This window comes from Danaus plexippus, chromosome 31 (assembly GCF_018135715.1).
Source record: "Danaus plexippus chromosome 31, MEX_DaPlex, whole genome shotgun sequence".
NCBI lineage: Eukaryota > Metazoa > Arthropoda > Insecta > Lepidoptera > Nymphalidae > Danaus > Danaus plexippus.
Genome location: NC_083558.1, coordinates 581,663 through 604,371, shown reverse-complemented (window position 1 = coordinate 604,371; position 22,709 = coordinate 581,663). Strand labels below are relative to the sequence as shown.

General features: G+C 34.1%; 3 protein-coding genes across 10 annotated transcripts; 1 reads left to right on the top strand and 2 right to left on the bottom strand.

Annotated features, from left to right (window-relative positions):
* Positions 1-109: 109 nt before the first annotated feature.
* Positions 110-6,271, bottom strand: LOC116778223 (4-hydroxybenzoate polyprenyltransferase, mitochondrial). 2 transcript variants are annotated; one of them, XM_061525704.1, is made up of 7 exons: positions 5,706-6,271; positions 3,502-3,842; positions 3,082-3,257; positions 2,583-2,730; positions 2,200-2,393; positions 1,462-1,650; positions 110-1,228 (listed from the first exon to the last, which is right to left on the bottom strand). In XM_061525704.1, the coding sequence occupies exons 2-7, from the start codon at positions 3,830-3,832 to the stop codon at positions 1,046-1,048; spliced, it is 1,221 nt and encodes a 406-aa protein (XP_061381688.1). In that variant the 5' UTR covers positions 3,833-3,842; positions 5,706-6,271; the 3' UTR covers positions 110-1,045. The 2 variants fall into 2 exon arrangements, with proteins under 2 accessions (XP_061381688.1, XP_061381687.1); XM_061525703.1 differs by lacking the exon at positions 5,706-6,271 and adding an exon at positions 4,158-4,428.
* On the top strand, positions 4,813-19,746 carry LOC116778323 (zinc finger protein 521-like). 3 transcript variants are annotated; one of them, XM_061525700.1, is made up of 15 exons: positions 4,813-4,937; positions 7,402-7,508; positions 8,017-8,233; positions 8,431-8,514; positions 12,328-12,451; positions 13,005-13,131; positions 13,586-13,738; positions 14,371-14,528; positions 15,070-15,214; positions 15,480-15,580; positions 15,972-16,060; positions 16,316-16,483; positions 16,665-16,829; positions 17,363-17,610; positions 17,864-19,746. In XM_061525700.1, the coding sequence occupies exons 2-15, from the start codon at positions 7,431-7,433 to the stop codon at positions 18,881-18,883; spliced, it is 2,877 nt and encodes a 958-aa protein (XP_061381684.1). In that variant the 5' UTR covers positions 4,813-4,937; positions 7,402-7,430; the 3' UTR covers positions 18,884-19,746. The 3 variants fall into 3 exon arrangements, with proteins under 3 accessions (XP_061381684.1, XP_061381683.1, XP_061381686.1); XM_061525699.1 differs by having other exon boundaries at positions 13,583-13,738; XM_061525702.1 differs by lacking the exon at positions 16,316-16,483 and having other exon boundaries at positions 13,583-13,738.
* LOC116778327 (uncharacterized) lies at positions 8,603-22,475 on the bottom strand. Of its 5 annotated transcripts, XM_032672297.2 has the most exons (5): positions 10,965-11,359; positions 10,685-10,784; positions 10,058-10,586; positions 9,105-9,292; positions 8,603-8,776 (listed from the first exon to the last, which is right to left on the bottom strand). In XM_032672297.2, the coding sequence occupies exons 1-5, from the start codon at positions 11,020-11,022 to the stop codon at positions 8,686-8,688; spliced, it is 966 nt and encodes a 321-aa protein (XP_032528188.2). In that variant the 5' UTR covers positions 11,023-11,359; the 3' UTR covers positions 8,603-8,685. The 5 variants fall into 5 exon arrangements, with proteins under 5 accessions (XP_032528188.2, XP_061381689.1, XP_061381691.1 ...); XM_061525705.1 differs by lacking the exons at positions 10,058-10,586; positions 10,685-10,784; positions 10,965-11,359 and adding exons at positions 21,942-22,069; positions 22,201-22,475; XM_061525707.1 differs by lacking the exons at positions 8,603-8,776; positions 9,105-9,292; positions 10,965-11,359 and adding exons at positions 20,109-20,213; positions 21,942-22,069; positions 22,201-22,469 and having other exon boundaries at positions 10,457-10,784.
* Positions 22,476-22,709: the final 234 nt, after the last annotated feature.

The window sequence follows — 22,709 nt, the reverse complement described above, 5'->3', positions numbered from 1 at the left end:
AGAGACAACAGGGTTGTACTAACACTTCATTAATAAGTTTATGTGTGTGTGTATGTGTGCGAGTGAGTGTGTGTGTGTGTTATTAGGAAAAAAATAAATAAAACGTGAATACGGCAAGAAAACAATGTATTTACAACAATTAATGTTTAATTATATTTACACTAAAATAACAAAATATTAGAAATTTATAAAATCTGTTCGTTATATTGTGTAAAGTTAACCTAATATTTGGATCTTTTTCTTAAATAAGGCCTGTTACACACTAATAACTAATTTTACAACTAGCAATGAACCAATGTTTATATTTTTTATAGAACTGTTATTTCTTCCAATAACTATTACAAGACACTTACAAAGAGACGTCGTCGACGTAAACACCGTCAGTTTACGTTTTTACGTGAAACAAAATACGTGAAAAACCAAATGGTTTTTTGAAGTGGAACTTCTTATGCGACTTCTATCAAGGTTCCGTTAAATCTTTAACACTCCTGGAGTGGGAGTGGGGGGAATAGAAAGATACAGAGCGAGAGGGAATGCGTGGCGAACGCATACGGTCAATCAATTGTGACTTGTAAGTAATTTCAATAAAGTTTGTCTTAAAGAAAAACTAACAATTCCTTAAAAATCAATTTCTACCCCTTTCCTGTTTGCACTCCAACATCACTAAGTTTCCCTCCTTCAGAGGTGATGTACTAAACACATAATTAATAATTTTTAAACATATATATGTATAACGATAATTATATTATCAAAAATAAATTAAATATTGATTACCCTATATACATTCCCCTGCGACTGTACATTGTAAATCACAGCCTATTTGTACACCCAAATAAATACATTGACTTATATATGGCAACACAACGCCAGCCGGCCCCACAGACCGAGCTATCACAAATACAGCACAAAAAAAATAACCTCTTAATGCGAGTTCAACAAATGAAAAATGTTATACTACCGTTTTCACCTTACTAATATTGATTCACGCTTAGGTATTTTAATATTTGGTAGAGAACTCTATTATCCGCTGGCAGAGCAGCCAGGCTCAACCAAAGACACATGATCTGGTCGCGTCTATAGTCTCTGTACCTTTATGCTTCTCTCTATTATCAAGATACTGTTGGTAGCCACCAGCGAGGATCCCGAGCAATATAATGAGACCGACCATAGAATTAGATTTGAATTTGTCCGCACAGTCTGTTGGATTGTCAGGGTTGAGGGTATAGATCTGTGAAGAATATGTCATGTTTACTCAAGTTACTCTATCATGTAATCTATCTGTCAATGGAAGTTCCATCAAAATTAATCTATTCCTTACAAAGATCAGCCGGCAGAAACAGATCATAAAGATATGTCATACTATTTTGTTTTATATGAATTTAATAAAAAGTTCTTATTTTTATATTAAATTCAGACAAGAATAAGACATAATTGTATATATATGTATTGAGAACAACTAACCTGTCTCCCAGCATGAAGCATATACACTCCGAGCCCTGTATAATACCACCCATTCAGTCCAGCATTAACCCCGGCCAGGGTCAGACCGCATAAACTGACAGCCAGGGATGCTGTTAGCGCCGGTTTGGTGTGATCACCGAATGTTAGGGCAGTGGATTTAATGCCTAGTCTTGCATCGTCTTGTTTGTCCTGAAATTAATTATATATATATATATATATATATATATATATATATATATACTTAGGGGACACACATTTAATCTGAACCGATCCTTTCAATTTCCGAACGCACCCGAAGTGACGTTAAGCGCTGACGTTTGTTATGTTCAATTTTACGCGGGAAAGTATTCGTCGACGCGGTTTGCGAGTGTCTTTGTGAATTAAATTTAACTTATTAAAGGTTTTTGGGTTTAAGATAACAATTAATTAAAACTCAACAAAACAACTTTGTCCTGGCTAAGGTCGTATTTGTCGTTTAAAAGATGTGGCTTTATAAGACGACATTTTGTTAGAATTAAACTAATAGTTTCGTACCTACTACGCGTTTTTTATTATTTTAACTGGATAATCCCGACGTTTCGGTTACTTTTCAGCAACCGTGATCACGGGAAGACATTTTGATTGTCGTCAAAACGCGTAGTACATCAGATAATATTAGTTTCATTTGAATGAATACTCGCGAGTGTTACATCAAATTTTGTTAGAATCCCATATATATATACATATATACAAACCAACCTGATGGGCATATATAGTATCGTACAGAACTGTCCACGCCATGGCCGATATATACAGCGGTAAACACACAGACAGGTCCATGGAACCACATATAGCTGAATAGCCGAGTAGTGCACCCCAGTTGAAAGTTGCACCGAGGAAGAGTTGTGGGTAGTTTGTGAACCGTTTTGCCAGAGGATAAATTATGACTAGAACTGGAAAAATTAAATTAAATTAGTACTATATATATATATAGATATATATATTTGTGACTACATAAATAGTTTTGACAGATATTCATTATATATATATATATATATATATATATATATATATATATATATATATATGTAGTCACAATTCAAACTACAAGTCAATAGCTAAGTGGGCTATAAAATATTCACCTAGACTACTTGCACCGAGTACAACGCTGTAACAATTCAGTTGCAGTAGAACGCCAAGGGCCAAACTCAACTGCATTGCGAGGAAACCGATCGCCTGCCTCTGAGTTATTGCGCCGGATACCAAAGGCCTATCCTTAGTCCTTTCCACCTGGAATCGCAAACGATAAGCTTAGTACAAATCTTATTTACAAACTCGATACAGATAGTTTTGAGTTTTTTTTGGAAAAATAATTAAATTAGTGATATTAGTTACTTGGGAGGCAGTTAGTGGATAAATACGGGCTGATGTCAATATAAAGATATATTATATTTCTGGTATTGGTAAGAGTCAAGTGATTTTTGCAACAAACATACATACGGGTTTGTAGTCGCATACTCTAACTCATAAATATTCTGTGACCTTGTGATTTAGGTTTCGACTGAACAGATTTTGATGAAATTTGTTCTTTAAGTATATATATTATTAGGATTTAATAATTTAAAGTTTTGAATTAATTACCTGGGCATCAACATCCCGGTCCCATAAATCGTTGATGGTACAACCAGCACCTCTCATCAAGCCAGCACCGACTAGGAACAATAAGGCCGTCTGTGCTGTAGTTGTTGGGGGCACCGTACCCGATAGGGACGCCAAAGATATCGACCAAGCACACGGCCAGTATAATAAGTATACACCTGGAATTCAAGCATTCCGATTGAAAATTATTCCATTCCGGAATTCACCTTTCCAAATGGAAAAAAAATCTAATAATACTGAATTACAGTACTATGATACTCCATTTAAGATAAGAGAAATTGGAAAATTCGCGGTATTACTGGAATAACGTGACAAAAACATATTTTTGCTATGTTTAGTGATCCCTTTAATGGTAATGTTTTTTGAACAATGGTCATTATATTGTATTGTATTGATTCTCACCTATAGGGCGATCCCATCTCGCTAAACGTATGTACGGCATAATTTTCTCTTGGTAGAGTAATGACAACCCGGACTCTATTTTCTCCTCCGGCAACATTTTCTCTTCTTTAATCTTGTCTAGTACGATCTTTGGTGTCGTAGTCTCTATCACAGCTTTCTGACGATGGCGATCGCTTTGGGTGGAATATATCCTGGCATTTCGGAATCTATATTTGTGATTTCTTAAATGATTTTGTCCGTACAAACATAACACTGTCTTGGGACTCGTAAATTGTCTAACGAAATAACTTAGGTTTAAAAATCTGCAGCTTTGTAAACTAGATTTAAACATTTTATGAGATCTGGAAAATGAAAATTTATTTATGTTATATATTATTCATACAGAAATAGATAATTTTAATTTTACAAACAACAAACATACACGTCGTCTAGTATATTGAAATTTTTACTCAATTTATTTACACATACGTGAAATTAAGTAACTTATAACTCTTTTTCTATGTGGAAGAGATTATTCAAAGATTTACACACAATTTATACAGAAATAAACTATTAGCGAACGCAAACGTGAATCTTAAAATATCATGACATAATGTTAACCTTAAAGAATGTCTTTAAAATAATTTAATAAAGTAAAGGTTGCTTATTTTACTGACCTTGACAACGTAATAGGAAACAAAAACAAGTAATTAAAATACTTTTACAATATTATTTTATACCGCAAGGTTATTCAAAATACGATATATTTTTTTTCTAACTTGTTACATTATATACGCATTTTGATAATAAAACAGTGAGTTTCGTAACAAATCACTACGATTAAACAGCAATTCGGCTAGAAATATATTATTTTCTTAATAAAACTATTATTAAAATCGAATAAACCGCGAATCGTAAACGCCAATCCACTAACATGACCAACCTGAAGTCTGATCTTAATTCTTGGCAATATGACATTTGACATTTAAAGATACTGAATTTGTCATTTTAATCTAAAATTATATTTTTAATAAAAATAAAATGCTCAATATTCGTGTTATATTGTAGAGGAAATTTCTAGACTTACTTCTAAAATAAATAAAAATTTATTATTTCTCTTTAGATCCAATTAAAAATTTGAATGTAAGTCACACATAGTAGCATGTTTTATTTTAAAGAACGATATATTGATGATATTAAATTGATTTTTTTTTTAGTTTAATTTCATATAATTTGATATAACGTAACAATAAGACCTACTTAATTATTTAGACTCGCTAAATTTTTAGTACCTTATACAAAAACAATAAGTGCTGTCAATGCCGACTTCATGACATTTGACGTGAAAATTATATTGATATCAATTCAAAGAAATTTAATTAAAATACCTTATAAATAGCATTTTATTGGGAAAATACAAGCTGGGACATATGAATGTTTGTACTATTGATTTTATGGTAAGTCCATACAAATAATATATTTATTTATGTAAGGTAATCTAAAAAGCTTTAGATTGCGCTTACCATGGAATTTTCTATTAAATTATTAACTATTATGGCATAGAATTGGATGTTATTGCTTTAATTAGATACATTTGTAATAAAACAAGTAGGTATTGGCAGTTTGATAATATGATTTGTAACGCAAACCATTATTAACGGGCGTACCGCTGGGATCGATATCGGAACCAATTTTGTATTTGTCGTTTAGTTAAAGCGAAGTTATAAGTTAAAGTCAATTTTATCGTAAATTATGATTTATGAAGAAACTAATTCATAATTCATGATTATAAATTTTATTTATTCCTTGTATACAAAATTTTGATTAAAACCTCTTTTAATAAAGTTTAGTTCTGCCAATGTGTTTGAAGGTCTAAGGCTAGGTGGAATAAAATTATTTAAAATAGTAATTTAATATTAAAATGTTAGACGAAATTGCTTTATTTAATATTTATTTATAAATAAATAGTATTTATTAAAAAAAAAAATTTTTTATGATGTTATCTGTAATTGATATTCAATATATTCCCACATAAAGCATTTTTATTTAAAATAAGGAAAATTTAAGTTATTTGAGGAAAAATTATGTTTAATTCTCCTCAACCAAAATATTATCTTTTATTTTTTTTTTATTTTAATAATTTTGAATCTTAACAGCAGATTTTTAGTATTTAATGTTAGGTTCTAGTTTTTTTTACTATATGGTTAATTAGTAATAGCTAGTACCACATAGTGACATATATATATATATATATATGTCGGAGAAACACTTTTCTCAACGACATCATCGATAGTCGTTGAGGACTTGGTGGGCGTCATGAGGGTAAAGTGCGAACACAAAACACGTCGATTATGATTTTCACAATATTTTAATTAAGTTTCAGCACGTTTAAATCACAAACTCACTGTACACATTTAATGATCAGAAAGAGAACTGAGTTAAGACCGAGCAGTGAGTTCAAAGCGCCACTTCCGATCAACCAACTTCGAGGATCCAACCCGATCCACCCTCAATTTACACCTCCACCCGTGACAACTGTCAAACTGCCTTATATAAAGATGACGCCTCGACCTCACTCAAGCCACGTGCTCTGCTCTGATTGGTCGTTACTTAAATCACGATAATAATGTTATTTAATATGTGAAAAACATAACTTATAAAGTAAGATCAAATTAAAAGTTATTAGAAGTTTTTACAATTTCAATAAACATTAAACATTGCACACTATGCGTTAAACAGTAATTCAGTTGACAATGGCTACTTAATAACTTCCTACTTTAAATATAATCACAAATCCGTTATTAGAAACATGTCTTAGGCTTTACAACAATGTAAAATGCGTATTAAATTATATTAAGATTTCTAAAATGTGTTTAGATGATAAAGAGACAATTTTATGCAGTATCGTACAATCAACAAGCAACTCCATCAATGGCATCCTCCGACATATATATATATATATATATATATATATATATATATATATATATGTATATATAACAACTTCTGTAACAAATACCATATATTATCTTTTTTTTATTAAATCTGTATGACCTGTTATATAATGCTCAAATTTTAATAATAATTTTATGCCATGTCATTGGTGGCACAGAAATTGCTGAGCCAATTTTGATTAAAGTTACAATATTTGAACATTTTTCATTTCATTCATACTTTCTTTATGATCGAATACTTGGAAATTGAAGTTTCAGACATTTTGGTCGATCCTTCATTCTTATTAACTACTTTTGCCCCGACTTCATTCGATTGGTCTTGGAAATTTTAATCGAAGAAATATAATGAGTTTAAAAATAGTTAACCTTATCTGTCTTATTATGATATCTCGGCTACATCACTGTAAAGTTCCGTCGAAATCAGTTAAATAATTTTTGTTTGAAAGTGCAACAAGCATCCATAGAGGCAATGCTTAAAGAACTTTTACATTTAATAAGAATAGAAAGAGTGAAAACGAAACAGCGAATTTGTTAACAAATTTTTGAAGTGAAACTTCTTTAGAATCGTTGTGATTTCAAACCTGATGCAACGGAAAAAACGACAGGTAAGAGACAGAAATACAAAAATGTGTAGAATGAAGCCGGTAAAGAATGAGACAGAAATATACATACTATTTTATATTATCGGTCTCTCCTCTTTGTTCCATACTTCGTAGAGTCCCCACTCCCGTCTTCTAAGCATGGTCGCCTGTAATTAGTGAGCCAAAGCGAGAGAGCACACTGTTCAATACTTGCTTGTATTTGAGCATTTAACGTGTGTTAGTATATGTGAAAAGTACGTGAGCTAATATTACTTTACACTGTATGCGGCTGCGTATTACAGCTTTGTAGTAAGATGTCAGCGTGGTTTGTTATTTGTTATTATAAGTAACGGAATTAATTTATATAGATAAAATACAATTCACAGATAAGTAAAATGTCAGCTGACATGTAATAATGGCGCCAAAGACCACCATCAGGTCGACGAAACGCAAATCATTATTTACCGAATACAGATGTGGAATTTGTTCGAAGGTTTGTGTTTGCGAGCGTTCAATCAAATAAAACTAATATTATCTGATTTACTACGCGTTTTCACGACTATCAAAATGTCTGCCCGTGATCGCGGTTGCTGAAAAGCAACCGAATTGCGGGAATATGTAGTTGAAATAATAAAAAACGCGTAGGATAGGAAAATATTAGTTTTATTTAAAACATACAAATTTTTTTTTTTTTTATAATTCATATTTAAAAAAAAAAAAGTTCTTATTTCATCAGCCCTGTATAGATTCTGATGTATCTTTGTAATATTTTTTTTAAAATTAATTGTAGCGATTTGAGTTATAAAGAATGGCAACACCTGCCTAATACTGATTAATTATATGCAATCACTTTAGAGTACATAGCAACATTTCATTTGGAAGATGAACAAAAAAATGTATAAATCGATATTTTTTTTGGCTACAGTTATAAATATACGCATTTTTGCATCCGCTAGACTTTTTAAGTCGCATGTCAGTACACGCTGATGAATTTCCTACAGAGATTTTCAAACAAATCCGGCTTGAAGATCCACACACTCACACATTCAACCGATCGCCCGTTCTCGTGTCAACAATGTCCACACACGAGCAAGACTAAGAAATATCTCAGCAAGCACGTGAAGAAGGTCCATGGACCGAGGACGGAGGAGTGTAGCGTGTGTAGGAAGAAGTTTCATTATAAATGTATTTTGAAGAGACACATGTTGATACACACAGGTATGTGTGAGAGAGGGAGAGGGAAAGAGAGAGAGAGGGAGAGAACCTTGTGCAGCGTACAACCTCCAGACTATATGTTTTTATTAAAAGTTTTAATAATTTTTCTCATTATAATTACAAATGACCGTGATACGACAGTTTAGAACTAATGTTATGTTGTCAATGTTCAGATTTTTTAAATTTAATTTTCCTTTCAGGCGAGAAGCCGTACAAATGCAATGTATGCAAAAAATCCTTCAATACCAGATACAGTCTCAAAACGCATCAGCTGATACATTCGGGTGAGTGACGTTTGTGTTGCAGATTTGACACTGTCACGTTTGACGTGTGATGTCAATGTCAAATGTCAAAGTCAGTCAGTCAGTCGAATGTCATTTTTTTTTAATTTCCCGATCCAAAGGCCTCGATTCGTTATTATATAGCATTTAGTAGTCATTTAGCGGTAAGTTTATTCACAGTACGATTATCCTAGTCAAATATTGTTTGTAATCTGATGTGACGCAATCGGAAGGGAGGACGCATTGCCCGGAGCTTTCGACGAATCTGTAAAGAGGTTTTATATTGACCGACTTTGTAATCTTAATGTATTTGTTTAAAAGATGCTCATTGATTATTTGAAAATATTTTACGAGTTTTTTTGTTTGTTTTACAAACAATATATATTAAAAATCTTCATCAATGTCAGATATTGCTTTGATGATGAGAACAAAGCCTAAAATTTTCAACTCATGTGAAGTGAGACTAATATTTTGGGATGTACTACGCGTCTTTTTTTATTTCAACTCCATGCTACATCCGTTTCGGTTACATCGCGACCGCGATCATTAAGAGGTCTAGTGATGTCTCGGATCATAACCCTCGTAAATCTTACCCAGGCTTGCAGAAGCATCCTGGCAGAGACAGTGTTAGGCAACGTTTGGACGTGAGCGTGACCACGCTGCCGTCAGCGTGGTTCTTGTGCAGATCAACAGACTTCCTCAGATACCTCAACAGCTTGTTCACATCGAATATGTTGTTGCGTACGTCGGTGTCGCTGCCGAAAATACTCTCGAGGAGTATCTGGAAACACGGACCAGATAACACGTTATCACTTTCACTATTAAGATGTGACCTTCTCAATTTTCTTTGCCAACAAGATTAATATGAGTCGGTCGTATAGGAGTGGTGTGAGTAAGTTTATTTTTTGGTTTTCGTATTGTCGTGTTGTTATATAGATTTATTTATTCCCTCTTTTCGCTACATCGGTAATTTTTGATCTACTTTACTTGCCATGTAGAAATTTACAAAGTTCGTTTTAATTGGAAATTTATTTTTATCATCACAAAGACGTGATTTCAGTTAAAAGGTTCATATGAGAATATTTCAAAAAAGTCAGATAATTCACTCATTATTCTTCATATTCTTCATAACTTAATCCACTAATGAGGTAAAGACTGTCAGTCTTCATTTAAATAAGTCGAATATATTTCGGATTATACTACGCGTATTTTATTGTTTAAAAAACTACATACTAGAATGCGCATCTGCTGGCATCGAGAGCGGTGCACCAGAAAATTAAGAAAACGTTGCTGGTAGATGATAAATAACAGGAGCGACTGACGGACATTCACATCTCGTCTGAAAAGTAACCGAAACGTCGGGAGTATGTAGTTTTTCATAATAATAAAATACGCGTAGTAGGTGTAATCCGAAAAATATCAGTTTTACTTAATCCACAATTTTTTGTTGTCCTAACCCCAACGTTCCTTTCATCAAATTAATAATAATTTAGCAGAAATTTTTGTTTTTCAATAATAAGTTACGCTTCCCACACGGACTCCGTACCTCGGTCATCTCTTCGGTGAATTTGAAAAATGTATCGGCGTATTTGTTTATGACATTTGTAATTATTTGAACGAATTTCCTATCGAAGCTGGACTTCCTGGTGCAGGGTCGGTATCCGAGCTTCCCCAGCAGCAACTTGGCCGTAAACTTCTCCAGATACCAACATTTTCCTGTCATTTTGTTTATAGTTTTGTTATTATTGTCATGTGAGCCGCTGCTCCTCCGCAGAATGCCCTTTACATTCTTGATGTTTCTGAATATCGCTTCGTACTGTTTCGTATCGTCAGATCTCATCTTTGTGTCGTTCATATCGATATCATCTTTATCATTGCTGCTCTCTTTCTCACATTTCGCTTCGATATGAGGTTTATTTTGTTTCTCGCTATTAAAATCTCTCAAGTCTTTAGGATAGTTATCATTGACTATAATGTCGTCTATGTAGGAAGTATCGTCGAGAAGTTTATATCTTGTTTTATCGCCAGTTCGGATTTTTTTGTGTAATGAATTTTTATAATCTGACATAATGAGGCTGGAAGTAATTACTATGTTAGTAAGAGCTGGTAAGAAATATGTCCAATAAATGTATATAGGCCGGGTTGGGAATGTCACTTTCGTTTTTGTCTATACCTATCTATAGCGCGTCGTATGCTAGCACATACTACAGGACAGGTGAAGCCGAGAGACATCCATTGTCTCGCATTTGAATCTTGGCAGTAAACTCTTCCTTCTGTCAATTAAACCATTACCTATTTAGAAACTCTATATATATATATATATATATTGACAGAGCAGTAAAATATTGAAAATTGGTGTTAGCCAAGCATAACATATAATGTAGTATTTTAATAAACATTGCTTTATAAATTCAAAGTTTTTCCAGCTCACAATAATAGCTACATAGTCTTACCAAAATATTTCAACCGTGACAATATTACGAGTAAAGAGAGGTACGCGTTCCTCGTCATTATCTGTAAATCTTTGCGTCATTTTGCAATTAAACATCTCCGAATGACATCATTTGTATGCAAATTAATTGCCAGCCACTAATATGCTATGTCTGTTTGTTCAGAATGTCACTTAACTTGGAACTACCTCCATAAGCCGATGTATCTATCACAGATTAACAATGGACATGTAATTTTTATGGCCTACAATTTTTCTGTATTCATGACATACGGATCAATTTTATAACGAAAAGTAAAGGGCGTTTTGTTTTCATTTTAATATCGTATACAGGACATATCGAAGGGACCTTTAAAGACTACTGTTAACTGTTGTTTGCGATGTCCTTTTTTGTTTCTTCTATACTTCAGTTTATTTCTTAATAAGATTCCATGGGTGCAAGTACTTTATATTATACGTAAATTTTTAGGTACTGCCTGGGCCTGAGCAGGTTAAGTAATTAAATTAAATTAACCGTGACCATTAAAGTGCTCATTAAACGATATTATGCAGAAACTGAAGTCAATAGATCAATTAAAGGCAGTCGCGAGGACAAGTTTTATCGATTAAGTAATTTCATAATAAATATATACATACTAGCTGTTACCCGCGACTCCGTCTGCGTAAGAAAAATAATAAGAAACAATGACAAAACTTTAAAGCTTCGTATGCGCCCTGCCTTCCACTCGCGCGTTAAAAATTTCGGGATGGTCATTCGGGATCTTGAAAAAAATACCCTAAGCTACTTTTACGAGCCAATAAGCCCCGTTAAACGAGGTTCAGCCGTTTTAGGCATTGACCGAAACAAACACACTCGTATTGTGTTTACAGATACATAAAAAATAGGGGTTGGTGATAAAAGAGCAAAAATTTAGGGTTGTATGTATTTTTTGATGCCCCACATTATAAAAAAATAAAAACAAAAAATTTCGTTCAATAATTTAAAAAAAAGTTTAAGGGTGAACAACCCTTTTCACCAAGGGGTATGAAAAATAGATGTTGGCTGATTCTCAGACCTACTCAATATGCTCACAAAATTTCATGAGAATCGGTCGAGCCGTTTCGGAGGTGTACGGGAACGAACATTGTGACGCGAGAATTTTATATATAAGATATATAGATATTTATAATAAAAAATACCACGAATTATATTAAGATGAATCTCAAATCAAAACTGCTGAATTATATCCTACGTAGAAAAAAGCATTTTTCGCCACCTTCACTTTAATCTAGTTATTAAAATAACTACAACCTAATAGACTTCTCGTAACATATTTATTTTTCCTCTATGTCGTATGTAAGTGACTCTTAAAGAAAATTTCCCGTAGATTCAAAGCCCTACAAGTACTCGTTCTGTGACTACTCGTGCAGAGACTCGTCGACGTTGCGCAAACACGAAGCACGGCACATGGGCATCGAGAGGAGATTTGAATGCAAAGTGTGTCATAAATGGTGAGAATCTAACTGTTACAAGTGGCGCCCTCTGTGCCGTACTAGTTATAATCTACAATATACAAACACTGTAATGCTTAGAACCATTTTAATATTGTAAGCAACATTTGAGTATCAGCTTGTATTTGAAAATTTTAAATACTGGCTTCCTATTGTGAGACGTTACTGGAAGTAACGACGAACATTAATAGTCAATTCTGAAACTTTACCTCGAAATCTAATTAAAAAAAATTAATTCCTTTTCATGCAAGTAATTACATTTTTTTCCTAATACCTTTAATAGGTCGAAATCCAAGCTTTAGGCTTCGTTCACACGGCATTGTCCTGCACGTTTTTTTGCAGTATACGTCTTAACGTACAAATAGTGACCATACAACGCACATAGATCCATTCACACGACACGTTTTTCTGCCGTAAAATTAAAATTCTATATATATATATATATATAATCTTAATTTTTTTGATAAATTCTTTTGTTTTAACTAAACAATATCTTCATCTATATCTCAAGTATATAATGTACTTGACGTATCAGATAGGATCATAATTTCAGCTATAAAACTAAACGCGTCCTCAAGCTGCACATATCAGAGGTTCACCTGGGCGTGAAACTAAACAACACGCCTTGTCCGGATTGCGGGAAAGAGTTTAAGTCTCTGGAGCGAAGGAATACTCACATTGTAAGTAAATATGCTATATGCGATACGGAGTTAGATAGCGTGTATTTTAACGACATCATGTTGTTACAGATCATATATAAAGCTATGATGATGAAATAAACTTATTATTTGTATTTAAATAAGAAAATATATAATGAAAAAATTATCGCCACGAGCGGGTATTGATATTGTAACCTGTACAAATTATATAGGGTACAGCGTAATAGTTAAGGTAACTCAGACGGGATGCACCGGAGGTTTGAGGTTCGATTCCCGCTCGTGTGGTGATTTTCTCGTTCTATAACGTCCCACTGTCTGCAGAAATTATTTTATGTTTAAATATTTGGCACGGATATAGTATTTCTGCTAAGATACGCAGCGTCATTAACAGTCGCAGGTTCGAAGCCTGTTCAGGATCCACTCATATCATCAGAACTTTGTTTCGTTATTATCTTGAGCCCGTCTTATATAGAAGATCGTACACGACCGCGTTTATTCCTGCACATGCGACATCTGTGGTCTCATCATCAGCAACAAGTACATGATGGATACTCATCTCACCACGCACTCGGACTTGAAGCCGTTTTTATGCAGTTTCGGGAACTGCGAGAAGCGTTTTAAGGACAAGGTATGTTTTATTTTTTTGGTTTCAGCCAGAATTCATTAAATTTCTACGTAAATAAATATGATACAAAGTGTGTAAGTTACTTTGATCACTTTTAAATTCCATTCGTTAGCGCCAAAGATGCAAATAAGTACAGATAACATATTAGATCGTAAATAAAAATAAATTTTATACGTCAGTTCTGCCAACCTTACCGAATAATAACACCTTATAGCACAGTAACGCCAGTTTTTTCATTTACCCGTTTCTCACAAATTAAGGGCATTTTTATGAAAAAAATATAGCAAATATTTATAATAAATGCTAATAAATGAAAAGGAAAGGCAGAATGACTTTGGTTCATGCTATGTGATGATTTTTAAAAGTGTAAATAATGTTATGTTCGTCTGGATTTTGATATCTCTGTCAATTTTTTCACGTTAAGTCCTAGTCAACAGTTTAGACCACAAAACATTATATATAGAATATTTTATACAAAAAGTATCAGGAACATGTTGGTATTAAAAATACAGATACATTTGTATCTGAAACAATAATGGCTTGAGAATTACTTAATAGAGTTGTCTACTTTTCATGGTACCCCTTAAAAAGTACTCGATACTTCACGATTATGAGACATGCTGTTTTGACGACAGGGCACTCTTAAGAAGCACACAATAATCCATTACCCGGACCAACATCACCCGTGTCCGACATGCGGTAAACTATTCGCCAGGATAAGTAGACTGAAGAAGCACAGCTTACAGCACAAGGAAAAGACGAAGTGTGTCTTCTGCGATCATTGTGGGAAGGGGTGAGACAGACTGATGATATGGAATGAGTTGCTTTGTTGATATAAGCAAGATTTGTTTTGGACAGATTAAACTAATATTTTCGGATCGCTTCGCCTATTATTTTAAACTACATGCTGTCAACGTTTCGGTTACTCTGCAGCAAGAACGAAAACCAATCATCTCGTCCGACCGTGATCGTTGATGCGAAGTAACCGGAACGTCGGGAGTGTGAAGTTAAAATAATAAAAAACGCGTAGTAATCCGGAAAAAAAATCAGTTTTATATACACAAGTCTCATTTACTATTATGTTGGAAAATTAACACAGATTTGTATGAGAGAGCTTCTGGAATAGTTCCTTGTGAAACACTCATACTGTCAATGTCCAGGTGATGTTTGTATTTACACACTAAGACGACATTTAACACGTCTCCAGCTTTAACGAGTCGCGCGTGTGACATAAAATACAATATTTTTAAATTACAGCTCGGCTAAGTCCAGGTCATTTAGGTTTGTAACGATATTTCTGTCAAGATAGTGGAAGTGTTTTGTTTTGTGCACAGGTTTTATAATAAAAATTACTTGGCGTCGCACATCACCAGGAAGCACGTGTTGAGAGAGCGATTCGTTTGCGACCTCTGCGATCTCATCACATACAACAAGCCCAGCATAGTGATGCACCTCAAGTACGGACACGTCAACGAGCGAGTAAATATCGACATACCCGCATTTAAAAAATAATTTTTAACATTTTTATTGCAAAAATGATTTAAGCGAACCGCTTGTTTGTTGATGAGCGTGAGAAATAATGAAATAGTTACTTTAAAATCATCTTATTTTTTGATAAAATTTTTCAATAAACAGACGGTAGTTGTTGAAAATTTTCTATTCTAATTCTATATCGCATTTATTTTTATGTTATAACAGAATAATCTTTTTTAATATGACATCTTGTTCTCGATTAAATTTTAAGGATCGTAAATGCAGAATATGCAAGAAGGTATTCAAGGAACACAAGTATCTGAAGCAGCACTACTGGGTCACTCATTGCATCAAGTACAAAGTGATGCAGAGGTGAGTTATCGGTCTGTTGACTGTTGGTCTAACATTTTCTATAGACTTTTATATTTGTTACTGTTTTTTTAACATTATTCTCTATAAAACCTTCATATATATATATGTATATATATATGTTTTTATCATATAGTCTTTCAAATCGTCTGTCCATGATCACGGTTAATGTGAAATATACTTAAAATATGAAGTAATACAAAAAATAATAGATTCAAAAAGCACACTTTCATTTAAAACTCGTGACAACCTTGTTTATAACTTATAATAGTTTTATCTATGATAAGCCGAAATTTCATCAACTAAGCACGTCCGACAACTAATCCGACAACTAATCACTTCCGACGAGCCCTGGATTTTTTCTGATATTAAAGATTATTAATAATATTTTCAGACAAACAAAAAAACCGATTCAGATAAAACAGGAAGTTGTTGACTACAAGCAGGTAGAAATATTACACGAGGTCAAGGTCGAACGCGTCGGTGAGTGGAATCTTAGCTAATAAAAAATGAACTAACGTTGAGGGCTAGTAATTAATTGTATTTTCTGAACTACCCACAAGTTAACGTCATACCTACAATGGAAGTTACAAGTTGAGTTAATCCCAAGTTATGTACGGTGCTATGGAATTGAAAATTAGTTTTAATGGAATCAGTATTGAGATACAAAAATGTTTTAATGTCGTGAACCGTCGGAAAAAACGATTTGTATGTCATTTTATTTACTCATTGATGCAGACGATGATGAAAAATCCATACAATATACAAAGCCGGATGTGTGTGAGAATGTGTCGGCGGCTGTCATCTCCGAGGATGTATCTGGAGGTGTTCCTCGAGAACGAGTTAACTTGGAACAGATCGATCAGCTGTTAGTAGAACACGTCATAAAACCCGGTGCAGTCGAGGGTAGGAAGATATTTTTTTTTATAACTTAACTCTTTCAGGATTTTCTGACTTGACATTTATTTGTTTGAGCGGGATACATTAGTGTGGAAGTAGTGTCTATTGGTTTGGGAGATAAGCTTAAGAAGGTAGAAATGAATTTATTTGCCCGAAAATTTACTCTAATTCCTTTTTTTTAATACAGAAGTTCAAAAAGATGTACAAATAGACGAGAAATGCCGGCAGGAAGCTCAGAAGCAAATCAAGCAACTCCTTACAAGAGCAAGAAGGGAGAAGGAGGCGAGAGAACTAGAAAGGACAAGAAGAATGTACAACAGAAGAATAAGAGAAGCGTCGAGAGTTAAATTAGGTTTGTAACAAGAATTTTACTAGAAGACAGTTTTCTGAGAATAGACACAGGTGTAGTCCAAATCAAGATATATATACATATATATGTCGGAGTAGTGTCCAAGCCATGGTTTTTAAAAAGAGTGACGTCAGCATAACCGACGTCATCAATGACTATTCTTGAATGTCATCAGGACCTCAGACACTTGAAGGTAACCTCATAGACGGTTCGACGAACCCCTTACTTCGGAGAGGTCCGTACCCTGCAACGGCTCGAGCGCGACTCCCCGTAATCTGTAGTCTCGCCTCTTTTTATACCAGCTGACGCTCATTGTAGTGACTACACTCGCACAGGTGGCTCCGCATTTAGTTATGCGGGTGACACCTGAATATATATATATCGGATACATTACATTGGCTTAATTAATTATTATATTAATTTTGGAATATTTATATCTAATGGATCTTATATTTCCCATTCTATTATTCCTTCTAAATTACTAAATGCAAAAGTAACCAGGTTTGATATGTTCCAATACAGCGTGCTTGTTACAGACGTTACTCGGATCAAATATGTTAAAATGAATGGCGAAGACAATGAGCGAGTTACAAAGGACGAGGGATCGCTTAACGAAGCGGAGGGTAACGATTTGAATGATGCTGAAAGATCAGCTGTCATAGATGATGTAGATGGAGCGGTTGTAGATGAGATAGATGAAGACGATACAGATAAAAAACGAGATGAAAATATGAAAAACAATAAATTCAAATTAAATTCACATCAGTGCTACGTCTGTTTGAAGGTAATGAAAATTATCCTTACTATTCCTACATTTTAAGCCTTTGATACGTCTGTCTATCTTCGTTTATGATATATTAGCAATACCAAATCTCTGTTTCTTATATGTACCCTACATAATTGGCAAGTTTCATCAAAATCTGTTCGCTAGATTTACAAGTGTTAAGTGAAGAAAATCATAAGTTAATATTGTTGTTTTAAAACATTGAATAAGTTATCGGTTCGTTAGTGATATTAATATTAAAAATATTCCCCAGCTTTACGGAACTAGGGAGGAGCTTTTGGAGCACTGTCAGGAGCATTTCGATGTTTGCAACTCGACAATACTTAAAAAATGTCCTCTGTGCGACTACGTCACCAAGTTAAACATATCGCGGCATATAAGAAACGTTCATAACATAAAAAACAGAATATGTACAAGAATTAATGAGAATAAGAACGAGAAAGATGGCACTGGGTACTATTACAGCATAGAGGACAGAAGGAACATCATTGAAATTATACCCAGCGTTAAGGAGCTGAACAAACGAGCTTGCATCAGATTGGACCAAAGAAGAAAGGACAACGAACGCAGAGGAATACAGAAGACTAGACTAGTCAAAAAGAACGGCGAGTGGATTGTTGAGAAACAGGATATAAACATCAGTGATTACATTTTACCGGAAATCGGTAATGTTATGAATGTTGCCAGCAACGATTATGTCAGCAGGTTGAAAGTTTTGGGGCTCATAGCGAAAAACGCGGGTAGGAGCATAATGTATCCGTGCGACAAATGCGAGAAGATATGCCAAACTCTCAGCGCATTGAAACTGCATTATAGGAAACACGAGGATAATCCCAAGCCGTTCAAACCGAAGGTATGGAAACATAAAAACGGTTTATCACGAGAACCGGTCACAAATGAGCCGGTCCCATCAGAAAATCGGTATCAAAAACCAAAACCGATCGTCAGCAAGCACAGATGCGATCCGAAGCTAGAGGAGTTTTATGCGAACAACATAAAAGGTGGTGACATAGAGTTCTGGCATTTCTTGAAGATATTCAATAAGATGTCCAAAGAAAACGTCAACGATTTCAAAGATCTCGAGAAACGTACGGATTTCGGCATACATTTACAAGGAAAAGCCATCAAAGAGACGTCCGCGAGACCCAAACAAACACACAGAGCGTTCACGCGGACAATAATGTTGACCAGGAAAGACTATAACCAACGAAAAGGTGTGATAGCAAAAATGAGGCAAAACATACGTCGCTATCATGAGGGAAAAAAAATCTAGACAAGTATACACTGAATTGATTGTGCAATTATGGCTGAATTAGAAGTCGAGCCACATGACTGTGACCCCAGGGCTCATAGTTTAAATCTTAAACATATTGATTACCTTATTTCCAACCACCAACAACATTGCATGAAATCATTTCTTAAACAGACCTACCATAAAGTTTGGTTATGTTAAAATTATAACTTACCCAATATATATGAGACGAAACCTCTCAGCATTCCATGGATGGAGAGGAGCTTCAACAGTGCTGGGACCCGCGACCCCGGTGGAGGTTAAGGTTTGTCTAAACGTTAAACGCTATATGCATATCGGAAATTACGATTACGAAAGTGTATCTGAAGTGTCCTTGAGATATAATTAGGAAGGACGTGGTTTGTGGCGAATACAATATTTCCTCTCCACCTGCTTGGGACACGTTGAACGCGTGCCACTTGCGATGGATTTTGCCAAGTCAAAACCTCTTTTTCTGCCATAAAAACGCGCCGAGTACACAGCCACGGGTGGCGTGGCTTTGACTTAGATAAGAAATATCTCACCAAACGTGACTCGTAGGAAATACATCATAAGGACCATTGTTGTAGAGAATTTTATGATCAACAGCCATGTGAGTTTGGGATGTTTTTTTGAAAAATAACCAAAAAAAAATCCCCAAAATTTTCACCTTTGACGGATAAATTGAAAAACACGGAATCGATGCCGATTTTTGAACCTTTTTTGTGATGCAAACCCCAGCTCCCGCCCGGTGTTGGGCCGATTTTTGTGATTCGACAGCTGTCATTTAACCGATTTCTTTACTTTAATAAAAAATAATGGTCTTAAAATACAGCTGTATATAATACACCTCATTGTGTTATTTATCTTTGACTATTATTTTTAATGAAAACGCCATATTTTATTAGATATATGCATATATTGGTTTTGATTACTATTTCTTTTTTTATGGAAAACGTTTGAAGTCACTTCAGTCAGCGTGCAGCTAGAAAAAAGATATTTTATACATGAATTGATGTTATAAGAAAAAACAGTATTATTAATGGCTGTGACGATTTTGATGAAATCAAAGATATGTGCCAGGGCGACGGATAAATCTGGATGATTGAGAACCATTGAGAATATTTACGATTTACGAGAAAAATCTTTAAATCCGTATGAACAAGACAAACACACAATACATTATACTAGTTATAAAATAAATTCCGGCCATTATAAGTTGACTCACAGCTTCAGCTATATCGATCCAATCCAGAGCTCTAACTAAACTGTCGTTTCTTGATGGTTTTTTATCCCAATTCCAATACGTTATATCTCCTAAACCACCAGCTATCTGAAAATCAACACGACAAATAGTAACTGGCACATAGAATAAGGTTTCTCAAAGTGTCCTAAATCAGATTTCTGAGTTGGAATATAAAGCAGGGGATACACTTTCGTATATTTTTCTTGTTTCGGTCAAAAATAGTGATGCGGGTTTCATTTTTTTGGACATGGCTTCCGATTTCCCGCTCTCAAATTAAAATTGGTGGTCCGAACTAAATAATTTTTGATATAAAAATCCCTGGCGACTGGGTTACTGGACAAAAAAGCCTAGACTCGATCGGACATACGGTTGCCAAGATCATCTAAATCAGTGGCTCCCAACCGGTGATCCGCGAACTAATTCAAAACTCTGAAATTTTATTAATAATTTAATAACATATTTTTGTTGATACGAAACAGTTTAAAAGAATATTTTCTAAGTCATTTACATTATCTTTCTTTTAAATCGTGGTCCCTCATCAACAGAGATTACAAAATGGTCTCTAGTCAACAAAAGTTTGGGAACCACTGAACTAAATGGAAAAACGACCTGAGTCGCCAGTACAGCATGAGGCTAACTTGATGATATATATCTAGCGAATGTTATTGAATTAAATAAAAAAAATTTACGACCATGTAATTGTATATTTTTTTTTATTAAGTCACCAAATGTTTTTCAACATTCATCCTGATGAGCTCACACTAAGGTCTAAACTGTATTCTGCCACAGTAAAAACTAATTACTGCATTAAAAATGACAGCACTCCAAGATTAATCTTCATACGGTTGCGACTAGTTATACTCGCTCGGAGTTAGATAATATGTCAAGCATAAGGTGGGCAGATCACCTCATATGAGGTTCGGTCACAGTCTTGCTTCTAAGCACAATACATATTACCCATCTAGTATACAACAATCACGTTTCTGTTAGATTCATGCCCAATACTTTTGCCGTCATATAAATATCTATGTCTGGTTATCACAACAGTTGTCTATGGTGCTCATATGCGGATGTATCAGTCCAGGACTAGTTTCTACAATAGCCCACTTTATTCACCAATAAAGCGTCCTAATTATGGAAGTATTCTGCTCAAATTAATATTACTCCAGTGACACTAGAGAGGAGCTTGGACGGTGCAGGTGAGGGTTTACTGCGTTTGATAGACGCCCTTTAAACCTACACCTGGGCCGCGAGTCCCGGCACCATTCAAGCTCTTCTCCCTGTAAAGGACCCGGCACCCGCATGGTGAAACCACTGAATGATGAGAAGTTTCCTCTCTACTGATTACACATAATAGTTGACTGATCAATATCGGTGAACTTAATTGTCTGATGATTAAGTTAACTAAATGTTAATAATTTATTCCGTTATAGAAACTAAAATACTCAAATTTAAGTTTGAGACTTCTTTCTGATATGTTCTAGATATGTTCAGTCTAGACTTGTACGGTCGGTAAAGCTATGATTGTAAAGGTGAAAGTAACGGAAAGTAAATATGAGCTTGGTATTAATTAACTCCTTGTATAAAATTAAATTTAACCCTTATTAATAAAATATGATAATGTTGAATCAGAATTAGTTATTTTAAATAAATTTCATAATAAACGGATCTCGTACAAAATAACTTAAATCGTTTTCAATATCAATTAAATTCTTACTCAAATCAAGGCTATGTATATATAATGATCAGATAATTGTTTTAAATATTCTGCTTGTTTAATCTCGTTGTTCAGACAAATAGAATTATCATACGTACTTGGAATTTTCTCTCGACATCTTCTGAGAGCGGTCGTTTGGTTTCCGTCACTAATACAGCTCTGTAACCTTCGGGGAGGGACAATTTCACACCATCCAGGGAGTGACCCCGGAATGTCGCTGACAATTCTATGTAAATATTTAAATTTTTATTGCAAAAATATCAAACATGAGTGAATGTTAATAGATAATTGCTTATTTTAACAAATATATACAAACGGTTGACTTTTTTATTGCTATAAATTTGTAAATTCCTTTACCACCGTTAGTATTTTCGACAATGTAGGGCTCGAAGTATTTCTTCACATTTGCCTGACCGTCTTCATCAATTTTACAAGGTATGTAATGTGCTTTTTGCTTAAATATGTCGTCGTTAATAGAATCTTTAAGATTATTCTCTACATGGATAGACATTATATGTAAAAATTTTAAGAAAATTATTGATATATTTTGCAACAAAATATCTTATTCTTTTAATAATACCAGTCGGTACTGGCGGCAAAATAACCAAATAGTTTTTTTTGTAAATGTTTTTACGGCTCTGGATACGAGTCCTTTTGAGCCAACAAAATATAGTTTATAATTTTCTATCAACAGAATTTTAAATTGTTATAATGAAATTATTATATAAATTAAATAAAAATAATATTTATATAAAGTTTTTTTTGGACAGAAATATATTTAAAACACAGTTTCATAAATTTGTGTTATAATCATGATAAATTATATAATTATATTATTTAGTTTATATTTTGTAAAAAATTATAAA